General features: G+C 34.9%; 1 protein-coding gene across 1 annotated transcript; it reads right to left on the reverse strand.

Moving 5' to 3' along the window:
- Positions 1–1,317: 1,317 nt before the first annotated feature.
- On the reverse strand, positions 1,318–5,435 carry LOC143555501 (E3 ubiquitin-protein ligase AIP2-like). Its single transcript, XM_077045034.1, has 5 exons — positions 5,248–5,435; positions 4,599–4,818; positions 3,670–3,905; positions 2,645–2,857; positions 1,318–1,597 (listed from the first exon to the last, which is right to left on the reverse strand). The coding sequence occupies exons 1-5, from the start codon at positions 5,392–5,394 to the stop codon at positions 1,448–1,450; spliced, it is 966 nt and encodes a 321-aa protein (XP_076901149.1). The 5' UTR covers positions 5,395–5,435; the 3' UTR covers positions 1,318–1,447.
- Between the last annotated feature and the right edge of the window lie 16,703 nt (positions 5,436–22,138).

Raw genomic sequence — 22,138 nt, forward strand, 5'->3', positions numbered from 1 at the left:
GATTATAAGTGAAGAATGGTCTGCTTATAGAGAAGATGACAGTGTGAAAGAAAACTTTGTTAAAGAAAAGATTGTGGATAATGAATGGTGGGAAAAAGTATCATATATTCTTAGTTTCACTTGACCTATATATGAGATGATTAGAGTTTGTGACACCGACAAACCATGTTTACATTTGGTGTATGAGATGTGGGATTCAATGATTGAGAAAGTGAAGATTGAAATCTAGAAGAAAGAAAAACGTCGGATGTCCGAATTAAGTCCCTTTTATGATGTTGTGCATGATATTTTACAGGCTCGATGGGCGAAGAATAACACTCCCTACATTGTTTAGCTCACTTTTTAAATCCAAGGTATATGATTTTAAACTATATGCTTGATTCTATTATGTACAAATGTTTTTGACTTTTGAATGTTGTAGATATTATAGTGACACATGGCTAATTGAGGATTCTAAAAGAGTTGCTCCACATAGGGACAGAGAAATTTCACAAGAAAAGATGAAATGTTTTCGAATGTTATTTCCTAATGATGATGAGTATAACAAAGTTCTTCATGAGTATGCAAAGTTTTCAATGAAGAGTGGTTCTTTTGAGGATTTAACATGCATTGCACATAACCCAAGAATTGATGGGTTAACTTTGGTGCTCAAACTCTTCTCCATACTATGGCTTTTAAATTACTTGGACAGCCTAGTTCTTCTTTTTGTGCTGAGCGTAATTGAAGTACTTATGCATTCATTCACTCGCTTAGGAGGAACAAATTGACAAGTCATGCCGAAGACTTGGGTTTATGTCTACAATAACCTTCGTCTTTTGTCAAGGAACCCGAATGATGATGTAAAGAAGTGGGATGTGGATGAAGATGCTTTTGATTCAATGAAAGATGTTGGGTTTTTGGAGGTTGCCAATCTCGCTAGATGAACCGGAGTTTGAAAACGATTTGATTATTGATAAATGATAATTAATATAAACCTATGGTTGATATAGTTATTTCTGCAGTTTGAACTTTATATCAATATAAATCGATTTTGGACTTTGTTTAATATATTTGTCTTTTTTTTTTTATTTTTTGGCCGTACCCTTCCGTACTCGTATCTTGGATTTATGCCGTTTCTCGTACCCGTAACGTCCCCGTATCCTGGTCCTGTACCCGTGCTAGTTTGATGAGCACCTATCCTGTTAAAAGTTTGATCTACCTGTCTGAAACCAATCCAAATTGAAATTTGTTTTCGGTTTGGTCTCAACCGAAAAATATTCAAACCAAGGAAACAAATGGTTGAACACCCTACAAACCAGGATAGCAGACATTGCAACATGTCATACTTTTCCTCTCATTACTTTATATTTTAAAATCTATTAATATTCAAATATATGTGGTCCAAATGTTATATTTAAGTGCAAAAGGTAACATACAAAAAACATCACAAATACATGATTATTTTAGCCTATACATACATATATTCACCTCCGCGAACTGCATTCGCAGCTCCTTTCCTTTCTTCTTCAGCCTCCTTCTCCCGCTCCTTCCTACTTTCATATTCGTGATCATCGGTCCGCAATTCATGACGACAAATCGGGCAAGAATTATGCTCATCCTGCCACAAAAAACACCATAATTCTCACTACCCGAATTCAATTAAATGTCATATTAACCACCCATGAATCATATATCGTATTATTTAACTTCTATTTACTAAAACAGTTGTTAACCACAGGCCTAAGTTTATAGTTAGCAAAACACTTGTATTGTTTTGGCAATCATAACTACTACAATAAAAGATTAACTAATATATAAAAAGTCTAAAAAATGAAGAAAAGAAGTGTTAGCGAGTCAACCCAACTCGACCCAGTCTGTGTACTTTCGCACTAAAATTAGGGGCGTGCATAAAACCAAAATAACCAAACCTGATAAAAAACCAACGATTTGGTTTTATGTTTTCTAAAAAACTGATTGTTCACTTTCGATTCCGGTTCTGCTATCAATATAAAACAAACTGAATCGATTGGAACTGACCAAACCGAAAAAATCAATTTTAGGTAATTTGTAAGAAATCAATATATGGTGTAAAATAAAATTTAGGTCCAAATGTGTAAACAGTTAAATCATAAATCAACAAAAGACATTTAGGCCCAAATTCATCATTTTGGGCCACTATTTTCCGGCCCAAAATTTTCAAGCCCAAACATTAAAACCAAAAGCCGAAACCGAACCCAAATCAGACCCATTGTGATAACTGAAAACCAAAAAAAGCCGAACAGTTTTCGACAACCCAAAAAGTGAAAAACCAGACTTTTATACTTTTTGGTCTAGTTTGAGCCAAAATTTTAAAACCCAATCGAACCCATTGTAAAAACTGAAAATCAAAATAACCGAAACCAAACAGTTTTCAAAATCCCCCAAAACCGAGTTTTTTGGTTTGGTTTGAGCCCAAATAGTAAAACCGAAAAAACCAAGACCAAACCAAACCGAACCCATTGTGAAAACTGAAATCGAACAGTTTTCAAAAACTAAGTTCTCGTTTATGGTTCGGTTTGAGCCAAAAACCGACCCCAACTAAAAACAATAATTTCATCATGAACCCATTATGACTAATCAACCAACCTATCTACCAACAAGTAAAAGAAGTGCAAAAACTATTTACCAGCCATGGTTTGAGGCAAGGAGGATGAAATGTATGCTTGCATGGCATTTCTTGCATATTATCATTTACCACCAAATTCTCCTTACAAATGGCACACTCAGCATCCGCTCCTAACTTGGTTAATACCTCATCTGTAATAGTGATTACTGGAAGCTTCGCAATCGCTTCCTTACTTGCTGGTGGGGCCCTCGGGGCTGAATCACCCTCCGGGAACTACATACAAACACCAAAATGTATTATATAAAATATGTCCGATATTGAAAGTCTTCGATTCAGGTTATGTTTTGTCTTCAACAAGTTACGAGCCAAATTTAAAAACTAGCTTTAAAATAAATGGTTCAAACAGGTCAAAGTAGCTAGGGGTTATAAACGAGCTTGGGCTTGGCACAACTCGACTCAGCTTGTTTACACCCGTAGCCCAAAGTGTAGTATTAATGTAATGTGTAAAAGATGAAACCTACTAAATTATTTTACTAAAAAGTATTGTTTTTATAATCATACTTGACACACTAGTTATATAAAAACTAAAAACCAAAAACTTGAACAAATGTTGTTCTGGCCTTCTGGGTCGACCAGACATGTACCCGATTAGGGTTGCCAAACGGATCGTGTTTGCAGGTTGGCAGGTCAAACCCTGCATGAACGCGAGATAACTACATGAACTAGAAAACAGTGTCACGTAGATGAACCCGGACCCAAAGTCAAACAAAACCGAACCGAATTAATGTATTTTCATTTTTAATTTTGACTTTTAAGTAACATACAATTTAATAGTGTTATCCAAATATTTAGTCCAAACATATAATAACCAGTTAATTATTAATTAATGAAAAGATTTAGGCCCACGTCCATTATCTTGGGCTATTTATTTTTTGCAGCACAAAACTTCAAGTGCAGATGGTAAAACCAAAACCGAACTGTTTTCAAAAACCAAAACCGACTGATGGCCATGCACACCCCTAGCAACCCAACCAACCCATTTTGCCACCTGTACAAACAATCTAATACTGTGACAAGTAAATTACCATTGCCATAAGTCTGTCTATCAACTCCTGTGGTACATTATTTGATTCTTGTGTTATGTTAGGCATAAGCTCCTGAATTCTCTCCATCAGATCTTGTGGTAAGTTATTAGGCCCGTCTGATGACTCAGTAGTTTGTGACATTGAAGCTGCAATGCTTGCCATCAGGTTTGACTGAACCAGCCATTGAGGCTGTGGTGGCTCTTGGTCAACAGTTAGATGTCCTTCAAACAAATATCCTGCAATAGATAATAATAACAATATTTATATAATTCAAATATATATAACCTCCTAAACCAAATTACATGTTTTTTTTTTATTATTTTTTCTTTTTTGGTAATAATACAGTTTTTGCAATCATATTAAACACAAAAAATGTTTAAACTGTTCAAATGATAAAAGCAAATGTTTGCATGTAGGCGTGTAAACAGACCAAACATTCAGCGAACGGTTCAGCGGTCGTTTATTTAAGAAACGAACGAACATGAACAAAATATTTTTGTTTTAAACAACTGCATATGAACATATGTCTCGTTGGTACATTTATGTTTGTGAACATTTGTTTACGATTGTTCATTTAAATTCATTTAAGCATGTTCCTTTATGTCGTTTGTTTTAAGTCCGTTCGCTTCCGTTCATTAATATTGCCATTTAGATCTTTTAGGCCCATTACAACTTACTCTAGTTTTAATAACTTTTTAGGCCCGACACATTGTTCACTTTTGCTTTTAATTGGTTTTAGCTCATCTATGTTTGTTCATCCATGTTTGTGAACTGTTTGTCTATACTATTAACAAACGAACATAAATGAACACCAACAAACTCATTTTTTTAATAAACGTACACGAACAAGAAAACCATGTTAGTCTAATTGTTCGTGTTTGATAAAATTTTGACATTATGAGCCGTTAGATGAAAATAAAGGGGCAAACCTTGATTTCTCCTGTTTTGTGCAGATTCATCAGGCTGATTATCCATTTCACTCAACTGTTCTCTGGCTCTAGTAATGCAAGCTTGTAAATGATGTTTTTGAGAAGGCTCAGACACCAGTTGTTCAGCTTCAAGAAAAAGGCCTAATCCAGCATTCCAGAATCCAGGTGACGTATATCTCGTTTTCAATATAGTTGCAACACGAGATATGACTGTGAAAAACTGTGAAGAAATTTGTAACTGAATCGGTAAGTATCATTCATCAAAAGCTATGCAATTCATTAGTAACTGAATATGATCAACAGATTTGTTTCTGTATTAATCAAGCCATAAATCTGCATATGATCACCATAACGCGGCCCTGAACATATACAACCCGGTTGTAATATTCATGATAAAAAAACTGTTTGGCAGGAAGTTTGTTGTTTATGTTGGTCTGTTTAATAAATGACTGAACATGAACAAAGGCTATGATTGTTTTTTTTGTGTTCAAGAACATTCAATAGCATCAATCATCTAATAACAAACAGAAACCCTAACAATCATCCATACAGAGTATAGTATAAACTAAAAATTCAACTAATTCCGTTACATAAAATTACTGATCAAAAAACAGAAATGAATAATAATAATAATAATAGAATGAATTACCGATTTACGAAGAGAGGGAGACCCAGAGAGGTAAAACTGATGGAGCAGAGATCTGATAGAAGCAACAGCTTCTTCAAACATTTGTTTTTTACCCAGCTGCTTCTGTAATTCTTGCAATTTCTCTACCAACTCATCCTCACGCTCCATATAAGAACCCTAATTTGGTTTTGAATAGATTTCAAATGAATATGAATGAAGAATGTGTATGTATGAGTTATATAGTTTTTGTTATATATATATATATGAAAGGAAGGATTGGTGTCTTGGATAGGGGGAAACCTCCCTAGACCAACTTTGGATGAAGGAGTAATTAATTAATTAATTAATTAATTAAATATCTTCGGGTTTGCTATAAGCGGACAAATTATTTGAGATTGGCTCATGAACAAACCGAGCTTAAACGAGTTTGTGCTCGAGTTGGCCCGTAAGCCCCTGCCATTTATATAATTTTTAATTCATATATACAATGTTATGAAAAAATAACTAAATAATATATCTTACTGTTGGGTTTCAACGGTTACAACATATACGAGCACGATAAAATAAATCAAACCAAACCAAAGATAAAGTTAGTTTATACCTCGGTTAATGAATAACCGGTTGAGACACCGAGGTTCAATGAACTGAAGCTAGTACACAAACCGAACAACGAGCGGCGACGTTGGCGTACGGGCAGCGGCGGCGGCAGCCGGGTGATGTACGACAGTAGGGGCGGCGAATACTGGATTACGGCGGACTGGCACGGCAGCGGCTGACGCGGTGGCGGCTTGGTCCGTGGTTTGCGGCAGTTTGGTAATTACCAAAAGGCTTACTGCCTTTTCTTTATTTCTTTCTTCCTTGTGATTGACGAGAAGCACAACAGGGAGTATATATATATCTCATATATATATATATATATGTATTATTATTATAATTAGGTTAACCTTTAACCTAAATTATAATATTAATCTCTTAACTTTTTCTCGGCCCGCAAAGCCCAAACTCTTCAGCATACGTTTAAAAGCCCGTACCTTTTATAATCAATAAACCGTCTTATATATATAATTATACAAGATAATCATAATCCGTTTCGTTAACGGTTCGTGTATACCAGTTAATCTCGTTAAGTGGATTTTATGTTCGCTGTCCAAGGTGTAACTCTTACGGGTCATAATCCAGTCAGCCATGTTGACTTAAGCGGACCGGTCCATATTTCCAACAGTCTCCCACTTGGACAGATTCGGTTAAGTTTCTCAACGCTGACAACCAGCGGTGCTCTAGCTACACATGGTTGCCCCCAACAGGTTATGACATTTTAAATTCATTAACCAAAAGATCTTGGAATACACTATTGCAAGATAATGAAAATATAGTAATTATTGTCATCTATCCTTTCCGTATAAGATACCAATTGAACAATGAGACATGTATCAGATCAATCTCATATAGCGTTCAACTATTATTGTTTTCGTTCTCGAGTCAAAGTGGTCCAATCAAACACACAGTAAGTTTGGGTGAGGCTCACACTTTACAAGTTTGAATCAAAGAAGGCGCCAAGATGTCTAACTGTTATATAACATGTAAGAGTATATAATCACATCTTGATTACATACAACTTCCACTGAACTTCAGAATAATCCCAACCAATGCCTTTATGACTGGCAGTTACGCGATAGCGGTTGACACTGATCAAAGAATATCTTTAGTAAACGAAAGTTCTAATATGTACCTCAGGTCTAAGGATACTAAATGAGCATACCAATATCAAATGCATCTTATGACTAAGATCCATGAAGATGATTTGATGCGAGTTACATCTAACGTCATTCATAATGAGGTCTGTGAGTTTGGAAGTCAACCCTTTGAGTCCAAAGTCAGAATAGTCTTAATTCAGAATCGCTCCCACGAGTCTGACCGACTACGGATAATTTAGAATACAATATTCATGGATTAAACGTATTAAAATGAACACAGTTATAATATTCAACGTTTGAATTTAACCATTAAATCAAAAGTGAACTCAAAAGTATCACTACTTAAATGTTCATACATCCAAATACTAAATAAAAAAAAAATTCCTAGCTAATCTAAGACCGATAGCATCCCTGTGTTGGTCATGCTTGTCCTGAGTCATCGGCTTAGTGAACGAGTCAGCTAGATTTTGATCTGTGTCTACTTTGCTTATTATGATGTCATCTTGTTCCAGTATTTCTCGTATATAGTGGAACTAAAAATGTGTTTGGCCATGTGATGAAAATTGGGCTCTTTGGCTTGAGCAATAGCACCTGTGTAATCACATATCACGTCGATCAATTTCCTAAATTTGGAACCAGATCGAGGTTGGCTATGAATTTCTTCATCCAAGCAGATTATGAGCGAGAAACATTTCGGTCATTCTGGAAGTCAGTGTCAGTGTAACACATTACAGTGAGCTCCTCTTCCACTCCTCTAAACACGCTTACAATACATCAGGTCTAGTGCATACATGACAGAGCTAATCGCTGAAGCATATGGAATTTTTTGCATGTGCTTTGTCTCAATGTCCGTTGTCGGAGATTGCGATTTGCTAAAACGGTTCCTTTAGCAATGGAACAGCTCCTATCTTGGAGGTGTTCATTGAGAAGCGTGTCATGACTTTGCTTATGTATGTACTTTGACTTAGCCCTAGAAGCTGCTTAGATCTATCTCTATAGATCTTTATTCCCAGAATATATGCGGCTTCTCCAAGATCTTTCATTGCAAAACAAGATTCCAACCAGTGCTTAACTTCCTCAAGCATAGGAATGTTGTTTCCAATGATCAGTATATCATCCACATACAGGATGAGGAATGATATAGTGCTCCCACTAGCCTTTCTGTAAACACAAGGCTCATCTTCATTTTTGACAAAACCAAACTCTTTGATTTTCTCATCAAAGTGAAGATTCCAGCTTCGAGACGCTTGCTTGAGTCCATAAATGGACTTGTTCAATTTGCAAACCTTATTAGGATATTTTGGATTGACAAAACCTTCAGGCTGAACCATATAAACATCTTCAGAAAGATGTCCATTAAGAAAAGCGGTTTTGACATCCATCTGCCATATCTCGTAGTCATAGTACGCGGCTATGGCAAGTAATATCCTTATTGACTTAGTCATAGCAACGGGCGAGAAGGTTTCATCATAGTCAACACCTTGAGTTTGAGTAAAACCTTTCGCGACTAGCCGTGCCTTATAGATTTGAACATTTCCATGCATGTCGGTTTTTCTCTTGAAAACCCATTTTCTCCCTACTGCCCGACTATCGGGGGTTGCTCAACGAAGTTCCAAACTTGGTCATCTTGCATGGATTGCATCTCGGCGTTCATGGCATCTTGCCATTTCTCGGATTCCGGATCCAAGATAGGAGATTTGTAGTTAGTAGGCTCGTCGCCAGACTCGGCTACTAATAAGACTTCGGGACCATCTAAATGCCATAGGTATCTAGAATTTGGTACGGGAGTCCTACTACTTCTGCAAACGTTCGTGTTCACGTCTGATGTATCAGCAACAACAACTTGTTGATCAAACGTTCCAACTTCCTCAGCGGTTGTTTGTGCTTCTTGTATTTCTTCAAGATCAACAATGTTATCTCCAGTTCCACGATTGAGAAATTTCTTCTCAAGGAAGTGGCCTTTCCTCTTTATAGAAATCGTATTTGTATCAGGATGAAAGAAGTAATAACCGCTTTGGTTATAGTATCCGACGAAAACAACTTTTACGCCGCGGGGATCAAGTTTGTCATCAGACTCACTTGAAATGTAAGCATCACATCCCCATACTCTAAGGTAAGACAATTTGGGCTTCTTTCCCTTGTGCCATATCTCATATGGGGTTTTGTCTATCTTTTTAGTTGGAGCTAGATTGACAATGCGGGCGGCGGTCATAAGGGCGTAACCTCAAAAGGAGTGAGGCAAGTTAGTTATACACATCATCGATCGAACCATGTTTAGCAAAGTTCGATTTATCCTTTCACTCATGCCATTATGTTGGGGTGGGCCAGGTGGAGTGAGCTGTGAAAAAATTCCATGCTCTTTTAGATGAGTGATAAATTCTGAGCTGAGATACTCTCCACCTCGATCTGATCGAAGCATTTTAATGGTTTTACCAAGTTGTTTTTCCACTTCGCTTTGAAACTCTTTGAACCTTTCAAAAGTTTCGTGCTTGTGTTTCATAAGATACACATAAGCGTATCGACTATAATCGTCGATAAAAGAAACGAAGTATCTTTCATGGTTTCTAATCATGGTTCTGAAAGGTCCACATACATCAGAATGTATGAGTCCTAACAGATCACTTGCTCGTTCACTTTTATGAGTGAAGGAGTCTTTGGCGAGTTTGCCAGCTAAACAAGATTCGCAATCATCAAACGAGTCCGGTCCTATGGATTCAATAATCCCTTCGGATTGGAGTCTTTTAACTCTTGCCTTGCTTATGTGGCCAAGTCGGCAATGCCATAGAAAAGTATCATTGATGCTAGTCTTGATACGTTTTGAAAGATGATATACGTTATTTTCAGGTTGAACATCAATCTCATAAATACCATTTCGAGGTTTAGCCTCAAAATAAAAGATATCATTTAAGTAAGCAGAAATAGCCATGCCATTAAAAACGTACTTAAAACCATGTTCAAGCAACAATGAAAATGAAATAATGTTTCTGGTCAAACCAGGAGCATACAAACAATTATTTAAAGGAAAAACTAGGCCAAATGGACAAGTAAAATGAAAAACTCCAGTTGCCAGAACTGGTACTCTCTTCCCATCTCCAACGATGAGTTCCATGCTGCCTGATGTGCTAAAAGTAGTTATATAAAAACACGCTAATCTAGACACTAAGTAATACTTTAGACTCTTAACTTAACTAAAACTACTAACCGACAAGTGAACCGGTCAACTCTAGTACAACTAAGTAAGTCCGGATATCGAACCCACGAGACTCTTTTAATTACGTAAACTAGCTAAATTAGACTCAACTACAAGACACGACTATTTATTAATAATATTTGAGGTGGATTTTAAACTAATAATTAAACTTAATAATAATTAACTAATAATTACTTTAATTAAACTAATTAATAAAATATAAAACCCTAACAGTAAATATTATAATAATAAAGCATAATCATTACCACTTAATTAATTAATTTAATATAAAAACTTAACCTAATTAATTTAACTAAAGAAAACAATTAAGAAAACTTTGATTGATTCAGATGATAAAGATAACTACCCAGGCTGGAATCCCCAAAGTTACGGTTATTAATTTAAATGGAAAAACGCAAGTTATGGAACCGGGATCATAAAATAGACCATTGACAGAAAACCCGAACAGGACCCTTGAACTTCAAGAAGACGCCTATGGATTTCTAACAAGTTTTAAGACTCACCAGTTTTATATTAAACTTCCTTACGGTTATTTAATCGCTTATGTCTAAGTATCTTTTATGGCGAAAACCTACCTTACAGCGCGGAATTCAAAAGATAGCAAAGCAAACTCAATTAATTTAATAGACTAAGCTGACAATCAAACTTAGACGGACTCCTTACGAAGAACTAAATCTAGCAATCCTGACCAACAAAGATCTATCAATAGCCTATCACCTTACAGCTTTCTAGGCTGGCAGTTCACTTTTATCTATTTACTTGATTTTATTGTTTCTATGATTTTAATCGATATTAATCACAAACTAGTCAAGAACACACAGTAAATGACCTAACAAAACCCTATCATATGAAACAATCAACAAGGGCAATGTGAAACAATAAATTCAAGTAAACAAAACCAAGCAATCATACGCATCAATTAAATCAAACTCAACCGTTTACTTAGAACATAAAATCCAGAACGAAAACGAAATCCAAACAAATATCAAACCGAACTAAGGTTCATCACGACCTAGGTAGTCTAATAAGTTTAGCCTAGCATCTTAAATTCAAAGAAACCAAAGTAATTAAGTGCAACAACCAAGCTCATAATTAAAATAATAAATTCAAACCGAATTATGATGATTGGTTGAGTAGGTGTTGAACCCAAACGATCTCGACTCAAACGAACGTGCTTTCTTTCTATATAATATTCTTCTTGAGGCTCCCTAGTTGAACTCCAATCAGCCGTCAACTCCCTCTCTGTTTGTTCCTTGGCTCTAACTTTAAATAACAATAATGATAGTAATCTGATGTGTCTCGTGCCCCCCCTTCTTGGGTTATTCTTTATATATGATTTTCTTTTCTTTTGGCCCAAGCTCCTTAGCCGACTCTTAATTCTTTGTATAGGTTTTATGGCCCATGTGGGTTTTTTATGTTTATGATTGGCCCAACTGACATCACCTAGTCACCATAATTCTTTCTTATAATAAAATTATATTATTCCTTGCTTTTTAAACTAGACCCTGTATACAAAAACAAAGAAATATGGTTAATAGTAATTTATTCATTCAATCATTGATTATTTAATTTATATAACTCCCTTTTCGTTTTTTTTAATTTGAAATACTCGTCACTTGTTTGAATTTAAAATGGAATACTTTGAAAGAACTTCAAACTTAAACATGTTTTGAATTAACTTTGATAATAAAAATAAAAATATATAATCTGTTTGAAACTTATTTATTGGTCTCAAATTTGATAAACATATTTCGTTTTAGCTTGTTATCTTTTAGATACCTTAAAATTCAAATATGAACCACCTTAGAGTAATATTTGATAAAAACCTGGCTCAAAAGTATTTAAAAGTGTATGGAATATTTATTTAATAATATGTTTAATTTAGACCCATCACTGCCTTTATTTAGTTTCTTCCACTTCTCAGGCTCCTGCAAGACATTAACAATGTGGAAACCACATCCAGTATCAAATACCCATGTGTTTCTAGAGACAGTGAAAAGTTCAATAACGTATATGGAAATACCTCGAGAAGAGCCTTCACCATTGGCCTTTCTCTTTGCTAGCTCAGCTAGATGCTCGGGGCAGTTACGCATCCAGTGCCCCATCTTGTTGCACTTGAAGCACTGGCGCTCCTTAGGAGGCGGCGGTGGTGCCTTTGCAACTTTCTTGTTAGTGTTGGTGGCAGATTTGGCAGCAACAGTAACTTTCTTCTTGCCTTTTCCCTTATAACCTTGATTCTTGGGTTCGGGCTTCTTTACACCAGCAGATCGGATCATCAGAACTTGATTGGTCCTAGAAGGAATGTTCATCTCAGCCGTTTTGAGCATGTTGTGCAGCTCCGGCACTGTCTTTACCCAGCCATTCATGTTGAAATTCATTACGAACTGGTCGTAAGAGCTGGGGAGAGAGTTGAGGATGAAATCCGATGCCATCTCATCAAGCATGGGATAATCAAGTTTCTTGAGCTAATCGATGTGCCCCTTCATCTTAAGAACATGTGCACTGACGGGAGACCCTTTTGCCATCTTGCAACTTATGAGTTGTTTCATGGTATCGAACCGCTCCTGACGGGCTTGTTTCTAGAACATGCCTTTGAGTTGTTCCAGCATCTCATAGGCACCGAAGTCTTCTAAGCCATTAGCAAGCTCAGAAGTCATGGTGGCTAGCATAATACAGGAGACCTCAGCCGAGTCATCCCTATGCTTGTCAAGAGCTTTTCGAGCAGCGGCTGTGTTGTTTTCAGGCTCGTTTGGAACAGGTCCACCGAGAACATACAGGCGCTTTGACATAGTAAGAACGAGTCTTAAGTTGCGGTGCCATTCGATGAAGTTGGTACCGTTTAGTTTCTCCTTCTCAAGGATAGGCTTAAGGGCGTAGGGTGAATTTTCGTTTGAAGACATGTGATTAATAAAGCAAAAGTAAATATAATTAGTATTTTCGATGTTGTAATCCCATTATTAATGACCCAATAACATTAATGAAATAGGAGTATGAGAATCTGGCTTCCAGTTATTAAAGGCAGCTGTAGCACACAACATTAATAAGTGGTTAGGCAGATTGACAACGATTGTCAATTTTGAATAGAGCACAACTCTCGGTTATGAGGCCTATAGGGACAACGATTGTCTGTATAGATGCATTTAGCCTCATCTTTGCCCACTTTAAGTCTCCAGACAGCTTTAACACGTAACAGGAGAGTAAAATAATAGTTGTCCTAGTATAGTGACGTGTGAAAGCGCCGGATGTGTCAACGAAACGCTTTCACCTTGATGAGATAGGCTAGAAAATAAGTGCGGTGCTGTAGCTCCAACACTCGAAATTTCGCAGTATGCCTCAAGTGTGACTTGTAGTAGGATTGGCATAAACTATTGGTTTTAAATTAGGATTAATTTTAAAATTACCAAATAGAGTAAAAGTCTAATTTTACTGTATTTATTATCGGGACGAATTGATGAACCCTTTCATCTCTCAAGACACTTAGTTTTTAAATAACCTATTAAAACTAAGTTTGTCGCGATATGACTAACCAATTTTAAGTTAATAGAAAACTATTAAGTTATTAGTTTTGGAAATCAAAACGCTTTTAATTTTCAAAACATAAATGGTTAATTAAAAATGTTTATTTTTCCAATTTTATTTGGTATTAAGTTGGTGTTAATATAATCCTATTATAAACAAACCAAGCAACCAAAATAGCAAATAAATAATATGTAAATCCTTATGGCCAAAAGGTGATCGGTCTCGCTAGAGCCAATTAGGGAGACCGATCGGGTCAAGGGGTTCACAACACAAAACAACCACAAGGATGGACTTCAAGGTGCATCCCGTCATCTTGTCCGAACTCCCACTAACTCCAAGAAATCCTTGAGCTCGTCCTCGGTTATTATCGCGTCTTCTTTATTACAAATTTATAAACTAACATATTATTGCCCTATTACAAATTTGAACCATCCAATATGGCCAAAAGAAAACCTAAAAATAAAAATAACCGATTACAATGTTGAACCATCTATATGGCCAAAAAACAAACTCAAGATCTAAACACAACCAAACAAACATAGGTCGGGGCCGGATTTACATATTCAAAAATAAATAAATTTCGAGTCGTTTTGACTTGGTCAAATAAAATAAACAAAATTTTGACCAAATCTAAAATTACCCGAAAACTAATCTAGATCTACAAACTTTAAACGATTTAAAGTTTGAGATGTAGATCCAGTTTAAGCGAACCGGGATCGACTCGTATGTTGTAACCGCGGCTCTGATACCACTGATGGGTTTCAACGGTGGTTCGGAACGAAAACGGTCAAACCTTTTAGCCCGTTTTAGTTAATTATTTCGTTTAAGTAATTATTAAAAACAAATTATAAAACGCAACAGAAAACAAATTATTAAAGCGAACCGGAAACCCGAACTCGGATCCGGTTACAACATACACGAGCACGATAATATAAATCAAACCAAACCATAGATAAAGTTAGTTTATACCTCGGTTAATGAATAACCGGTTGAGACACCGAGGTTCAACGAACTGAAGCTAGTACACAAACTGAACAACGAGCGGCGACGTTGGCGTATGGGCAGCGGCGACGGCATCCGGGTGATGTACGGCAGTAGGGGCGGCGAATATTGGATTACGGCGGACTAGCACGACAGCGGCTGACGCGGTGGCGGCTTGGTCCGTGGTTTGCGGCAGTTTGGTAAATTACCAAAAGGCTTACTGCCTTTTCTTTATTTCTTTCTTCCTTGTGATTGACGAGAAGCACAGCAGGGAGTATATATATATATCTCACATATATATATATATATGTATTATTATTATAATTAGGTTAACCTTTAACCTAAATTATAATATTAATCTCTTAACTTTTTCTTGGCCCGCAAAGCCCAAACTCTTCAGCATACGTTTAAAAGCCCATACCTTTTATAATCAATAAACCGTCTTATATATATATAATTATACAAGATAATCATAATCCGTTTCGTTAACGGTTAGTGTATACCAGTTAATCTCGTTAAGTGGATTTTATGTTCGTTGTCCAATGTGTAACTCTTACGGGTCATAATCCAGTCAACCACGTTGACTTAAGCGGACCGGTCCATATTTCTAGCAGTTACATCTCCTGGTTATACAAAAGATTTGTTATATGCTAATGGTTGCCAATAGTCTTTGGAGTAGTAGGTTGTGTCTTTGTGATTGTTCAAAAGATATGAGACACCTGTCAGTGGCGCAGCTTCACTAGGGCCAGGGGTGGCCCTGCCCCCCCTTTTTCCGCTTAGTAGTGTATTTTTCGATATTCAACCGAAAATTTGTATACGTAGTGTAAATTTACCCGTTTTTGGCCGAAAATTTGAGCTCGGCCCCCTCGAGTTAATGATTATCACAATACATTACCCGTTTTTGGTCAAAAATTTGAGCCTGGCACTTCGGCAAATTTTTCCAAGCTTCGCCACTGACACCTGTAGCACTTTGTGTGGTACATGGATGTGGCTTATTGAACTTTGTTATTGTGGCTACACATGTAGAATGAACCTTCTACCAAAGTATTGTTTTAGTGAATGTTTAGTTTGCCTTTTTAGTCTTGTAAGTGGTTAAAGAAACGATAGCTGTGAACACAAACCTTGTTTTCTCTTTTTTAGCATATCTATAAAAAGTTTAGTTTCATATGCAGAGGTATAAGTGCTCTTAGGACTTGTAAGAGAAGCATGCTTAATTGTACTTTTGATGAATAACAGAAAATGTGAGTAGTTGACTTTTTAGTTTTTAATATATACATATATAATATATAAAAGTTAATTAACAAATAGTAAACAAGTCAAGCTTGAGCTATGTGTAAATTAAATGATCCGAGCTCGAGCCTGGTCAAGCTTGAGCTCGGCTCGTTTGCACCCCTAATTCCAATAAACCTGGTTGAGATTGGATTCAAACTTGAAATCTTGTGCTTAGGTGTGTTCAAAATAATCCGTATCCGAATCCGTATCCGAAACATCCGAAAATCCGAATCCGAATTATCCGAATATTCGAAAATCAGAATTTTCGGATTCGGATGTGAATAGTGATTTTGAAAACTTTCGGATAGTTCGGATATCCGAAATATCAGAAAGTTATATTTTATATTAGTTTATTATTTACTATGTTTGAATATAAGAAATGTTGAGAACCCAAAATGAGTAAATACCTTTTATATTCACAGTTCACACATTCAGATTCAAAAGTTAGATAACCGCCATTCATATGAAACATATTCAAAGCTGCTCAATTCATTTGAATATTCTCATCTCCGATCTTAGTTTTCTTCTTGTCTCCGACTGCTACTACAATATATTTGACTCGTAATATGAAATTACCGTAGTCGATCGACCTGTTTGTATATCAGAATCTGAAACCATAGAGTCCGAGGTGCTCCTAGTCTGTAACCGGCCTTCAATTGTTTGAAATTTCTCATATTATGCTCATATTCTATTTTTGGTTTCATTGTTGATGTTTCTACTTATATATGAAAAACTTATATAATATTAAAAACCAAGTTTTACTGGATTCACCTAAAAAACCCACACATAACCGGCAAGTGTACCAGTCGTAATGTAGCTAGCAAGTAAGAACGGATATCGAACCTATGACACTGTGGGTAAACTCTAATTATTTAACCTAAAAGATTACTAACCTAGACTTTTCTTTGATTTTTAGAATTTTTATATATATATTTTTTATATTAATTAAACTAATAACACTTAAATAAATATAAAATTAAATAATAATAAAACTTTATAAAAATCGGGTTTAAAACAGATATGAGAAACTACTACCTAGGTAATTGAATCATACTAGTTGAATTAATAGTTAACGAACTTGACTTGGTTGAAAAACAATATCTTAAAAAATATGACACTAAAGACTACTAAAGTACGCTAGATCGCCTCCCGGCCTCACCAACGACACCCTAGAACTCTAATGACATGTGAAGCTCAACTGTTAAAGGTTTAGATCGCCTCCCGATCTCACCTTACCCGATAATATTTTGGTACCCCAAAACCCAAATCACCTCCCAGTCTCTTCGAATACAATATTATATTAATATAAAAGGGTAACTTGAACATAATTTGTATCACAATAATCTAAGGGACCTAGGATAACTCACTCCCGTGCAATTATTACCCAAACCCGCAAAAGACAAAGATGACATAATACTAAATTGCCTCCCGGCCTCTCTAGAGATAGAACAATAAAATCTAACCCGCTCTCAATAATTATTCCTACGATTATTTCGACCATAAATCGCAAACAAGTTGAAAACACAATGTAAACAACCTAATCATGCGTCTAACAATCATCAAAAATTATTAAACACAAGTGGAATAAATTATTAAAATAATAAACTAAATTCAATTACTCAGCAATATCATGACCAAACTAATTACAAACTTTTACCATAACATCAAATCAACCAATATCAAATAATAATTCATCAAACCATTAATATAACACTAGTAGTATACCCGCGCAATGCTGCGGTGATGACAATATGTTTAAACAGATTTTTAGTAGTTACAACATTTTAAACATATAACATAATACATTTTTTTTCAAAAAATGAATATTACTTTTTGTATGTTACAATTAGTATACGAATAATAAAAACCAAGTTTTATATGATCGAAATTCATTTTGCTGAGCATTTTGACCTGAACCAAATATATAAAATGGTAGTCATGGTTATTTGGGAAGTATTTTGAAACTTTCATGCACAACCAAAGATTTAATGTTCACTCACAGGCAAAACTGATAATTTCTTTAAATGACCCAAATTTGTTTTGCATATAATTATTATGACGCAAACCAAAACCTATTTTTTTAAAGATGAATCGAACTCATTATGCTTATAGCATGTTTTAACCAGAATCAAAGTTGACAATTTATTTTTAATGTCCCAAACTCAATTTACTTATTACTCATCTTAATCTGAACAAAGCTTTAATTTTTTTTATAATGACCTAAACTCGTTTGGCTTACATCCCATTATAACTCGAACCCATTTTCACATATCAAAGTCCTCGATCGTCTACCCGAAAAAATAAAAATATTAAAAGAATGACCGAAACTCATTTTACTGGGCATTTTGACCTGAACCAAATCTACTACGTTAGTCATTGTTATTTGGGAGTCTTTTGAAACCTTCATAAACGACCAAAGATTTAATATCCACCCAGAGCCAAAATTGATATTTTTTAAATGACCTGGATTCATCTTGAATATAATTGTTTTGACGCAAACAAATATCATTTTTTATGATGACTCGAACTCATTATGCTTATAACATGTTTTAACCATAACCAAAATTGACAACTTTTTATTTCTTAAACGACTCAAACTCATTTTACTTATTGCATGTTTTAGCCTAAACAAGATTTTAAACTTTTTTTTATAATGGCCTAAACTCATTTGACTTACATACAGTTATAACTCGAAGGCATTTTGACCAGTCAAAGTCCTCAATCGTTGACCCGAAACAATAAAAGTATTTAAAAGAAAATGATCAAAACTCAATTTGATGGCATTTTGACTTGAACCAAATTTAATATTTTTTTTAAATGACACGAAATCATTTTGGTTATAAGTTTATAACATGCACACCAATATTCTTACATTGGAACGTCGACAAAAATGAACACATTGTGATTGTATGTTTGAAATTTATTATAACGTATTACATTCAAAGATATAAATGAAAATCAAAGAAAAAGAATATATATGATTATATGGGTAAACTTAAGGGGATTGAAAAGTAATTATTAATTAAATTTACAAAAGTTGAGTATAGTTAAAGGGTTAAATTTGTAATTATATTTTATGTTCATAATTGCATATTTGAGTTGTACTCTTATGCTTAATTGACTTGTACATTATAATCAACACCTCAAAATAAAACAAAATTTACATTGAAACGTCAACAAAAATAAGCATATTGCAATGGTAGGTTCGTTTTTGTTTAAAACACAATATATTAAAAAATATTTAAGAAATAAAATATTTAAATGAATTTGTCAATTAAATGGGTAAAGATGGAGGATTTGTGGGTAACTACCTTACAAATTACCAAAGTTGTATTAAAGTTGAAGGATCATTTTTGTAACTATTTTGCAAAGTAAACATTCTTAACCGTAAATGATGTCAAAAATACTATATTGCCCTCAAATTTTCAAAATTTTATGCATTATTGATTGTATTTTATGCATTAGTGATTGTACCTCTTAAAATTTAAGAGGTCATTCACTCATGCTTTATATATAGTATAGATAGTACTCAACTAAAACCTAAATGGTTAAAATATTTAGCTACTTATAAAAAAAATATGAAACAAAACTAATATAAGTTCATAAAAAGAATTCATAAAAAAATAATTATAAATAAAACAAACCAACAAATGCTAAACACTTTCTGTCTTCGAATATGTTGACACCAAGTTGCGCTCTCAAAAACTAAAACTCTTCCCTGGTGTCTCCAAGATTCTTGTACCCAGCCACAAAAAACCTTCAATTCGTGCACAATACGCAACCGTCAAGAGGAAGTAATAATAATAATCCAACAGCCCTCCAATCTACCTATCTACCTATACTAATAAACAAAAATAATAAGGAAGATATGTCATAACTCATAACAACATTCAATCCTAATTTTAATTTCTTTCATATTTTCTAATATCTACTCTCTTTAATCCATGCTATCCATGGATCTTGGGTTTAAATCGGTATAACCCATTGGTATCCATGTATTTAATGTAATTTAAATCATACTAACTTTTATTAACACATTACATCTAATTTTATTATTATATATAGAACGTTTGACCATGTTTTTTTAAAACATATAAACTATTCAATATATATAACAAGTTTAAAATCAAACAGTGAATTATTAAATTAGTTAAATAACGATTTAGGAACTATTATCGTATTATAGTTGGTGGCCTACGTTTATAATCTATATCTGTAACACCCCGTAACCGCAGCGGAAATGTAAACGGGATGCAACAGACACATCTGATATCAACAGCATCGCTTATAAAGAAAACACCACTACATTAATTTACACCATATTACATTGTTCCGAGTTTAGTTACCGTCTAGGCGTTAGCACATAAGTTTTACCAACAGTACATTAACATATTTAATACAAAAAAAAGATCATTAAGCTTCCACAAAAAGCACGCATCGTCAAGCATGTAGCAATTATTCCAGTTTGTGGGTACCTAGAAAGCATGTAAAGAAAACGGGTCAACTACGAATAGTTGGTGAGTTTCACTAATTTAAATAAACAGTGACAAATCATTATAAATATCATATATTAGCGATGTAATTATGCTGAGCCCACAAGTGAAACCTCTGACTATCCACATACAACCTCGTGGCATACTCCGCCCACGAACCTGCCCCAAACCGCTATGCCTAACATTACATAGCAAAAATAAATAACAAAAAAATAGACATGTGCAACAGGCTGAGAAACATCAGCAAATCCATGCCGGACCAGTTGGGTTTGTCAGACCAATAGTACTATTCACACTCTACCGGCTTTTAGCTAATCACTCGTGTTGCGGGGCCTTACAATGTTAGTAACTCAGACAATTACCATCTTAGTACATTTCCGTACGATTCCCGTACAATAAAATATATATATAAATACACGCAAATCCATGCGTTCAGTATGTACTTAAACATTTCAATAGTAACATGCTTTCCGCCCCGAGAAAATATTTAAAAACAATTCAGAAAAAGGGGCTCGTGAAACTCACCTTTCGCAAGCAAGTAGGTAACACAGTACGCAGCTACTAATCCGGATCTGTAATACGATCCCTAAGTTCGTTACTATATAATCACTATTAATATAACTTTAACCGTGTTAACCGGTACATCTGGGGACACTGTTAACCCAGTACTGTACCCGTTCCGGGGGCAATGTTAACCCAGAAACACTTATTCGGACTCAGATTGTGATATCATTTAGAGTTCAATAGTTAAAATTACTATTAGTTCGTTTTCCCCGTTTTGCGTGCCTAGCACGGTTATCCGTTTTTACGTTCCAAAAATGAGTTTGGTCACACACGACCCGAAAATAGTTGTTGACTGATAATTTAATTAAAGTTGTGAAATTAGAGCTCGGCTTAGACGCCCCGATTGGCCGCGGGACCCGTTTCCGTCTTTAGTGTACCGGAAACTGTTAAATCGGATAAAATTACTCAAATCATCCGAATTATTTTCGGATGATTTATTTTTACCTGTTTAACTCAGTTAAATGAAAATAGTTCATTTTTATGGTTTTTATACACCAGTCAGCTCGTTTAGGCGAACTTTACCGGTTTACCGCGTTTTAAACTTTAAAAGTTTGTTTTTATTTTCTTTTTAGCACAAATAATTATCCGTTTAATCTCGGATCTTGAAATTTTGCACAAATCACTTTTTGACAGTGGGGAATTTTATAAAAAAATTTCCAGAATTAATTTTTATATTTAAAATTTATTTATCTATTTTTTAAACACCATTTAAACACTAAATATGTCGTAAATACCAAAGGACCTTAGAAAAATCCCAAATTTTTCCTGGATGACACCTGCCATCCACATAGTCCCCTGTAATTTTTCCAGAACCAAAATCTCTTTATACATGCCATTTTCACTAAAACCGAGCTAGAAAACCCTAGAACTCGTTTAACCGAAAAGCCTACTTAGACTTCTCCAACTGACCTAACATTTTGTGTGTGACTTTTACATGTTATAAAAAGCTTATCTGGAATTTTCCAGAATTTATCATGATATTTAAGTATTTTTCACCATTTTTAGCCAAAACCGAGCATTAAATTCACCAAATATTCATCCTTTGTCCAAAAATTACCAAATTTTCACAGATCTCATATTTTCATGTGTAGATCGTCTCTGTGAAATTTCGTAGCCTAACACTAAATGTACCACAATATGTCCAAAACACTCATAACCGAACATAAACCGAATATACC

This window comes from Bidens hawaiensis, unplaced genomic scaffold (assembly GCF_021521415.1).
Source record: "Bidens hawaiensis isolate Kalapana, Puna unplaced genomic scaffold, B.hawaiensis_p1.1 tig00018138_1, whole genome shotgun sequence".
Taxonomy (NCBI): domain Eukaryota; kingdom Viridiplantae; phylum Streptophyta; class Magnoliopsida; order Asterales; family Asteraceae; genus Bidens; species Bidens hawaiensis.

What these genes read in the sequence shown, in the direction of transcription:
- LOC143555501 (XM_077045034.1), bottom strand. Translation starts at nt 5,394, where the DNA reads ATGGAGCGTGAGGATGAGTTGGTAGAGAAATTGCAAGAATTACAGAAG. An exon ending in CTCCCTCTCTTCGTAAATCG is followed by an intron (nt 4,819 to 5,247) that starts GTAATTCATTCT and finishes ATTTCTTCACAG; the next exon opens with TTTTTCACAGTCATATCTCG. An exon ending in ACAAAACAGGAGAAATCAAG is followed by an intron (nt 3,906 to 4,598) that starts GTTTGCCCCTTT and finishes TATCTATTGCAG; the next exon opens with GATATTTGTTTGAAGGACAT.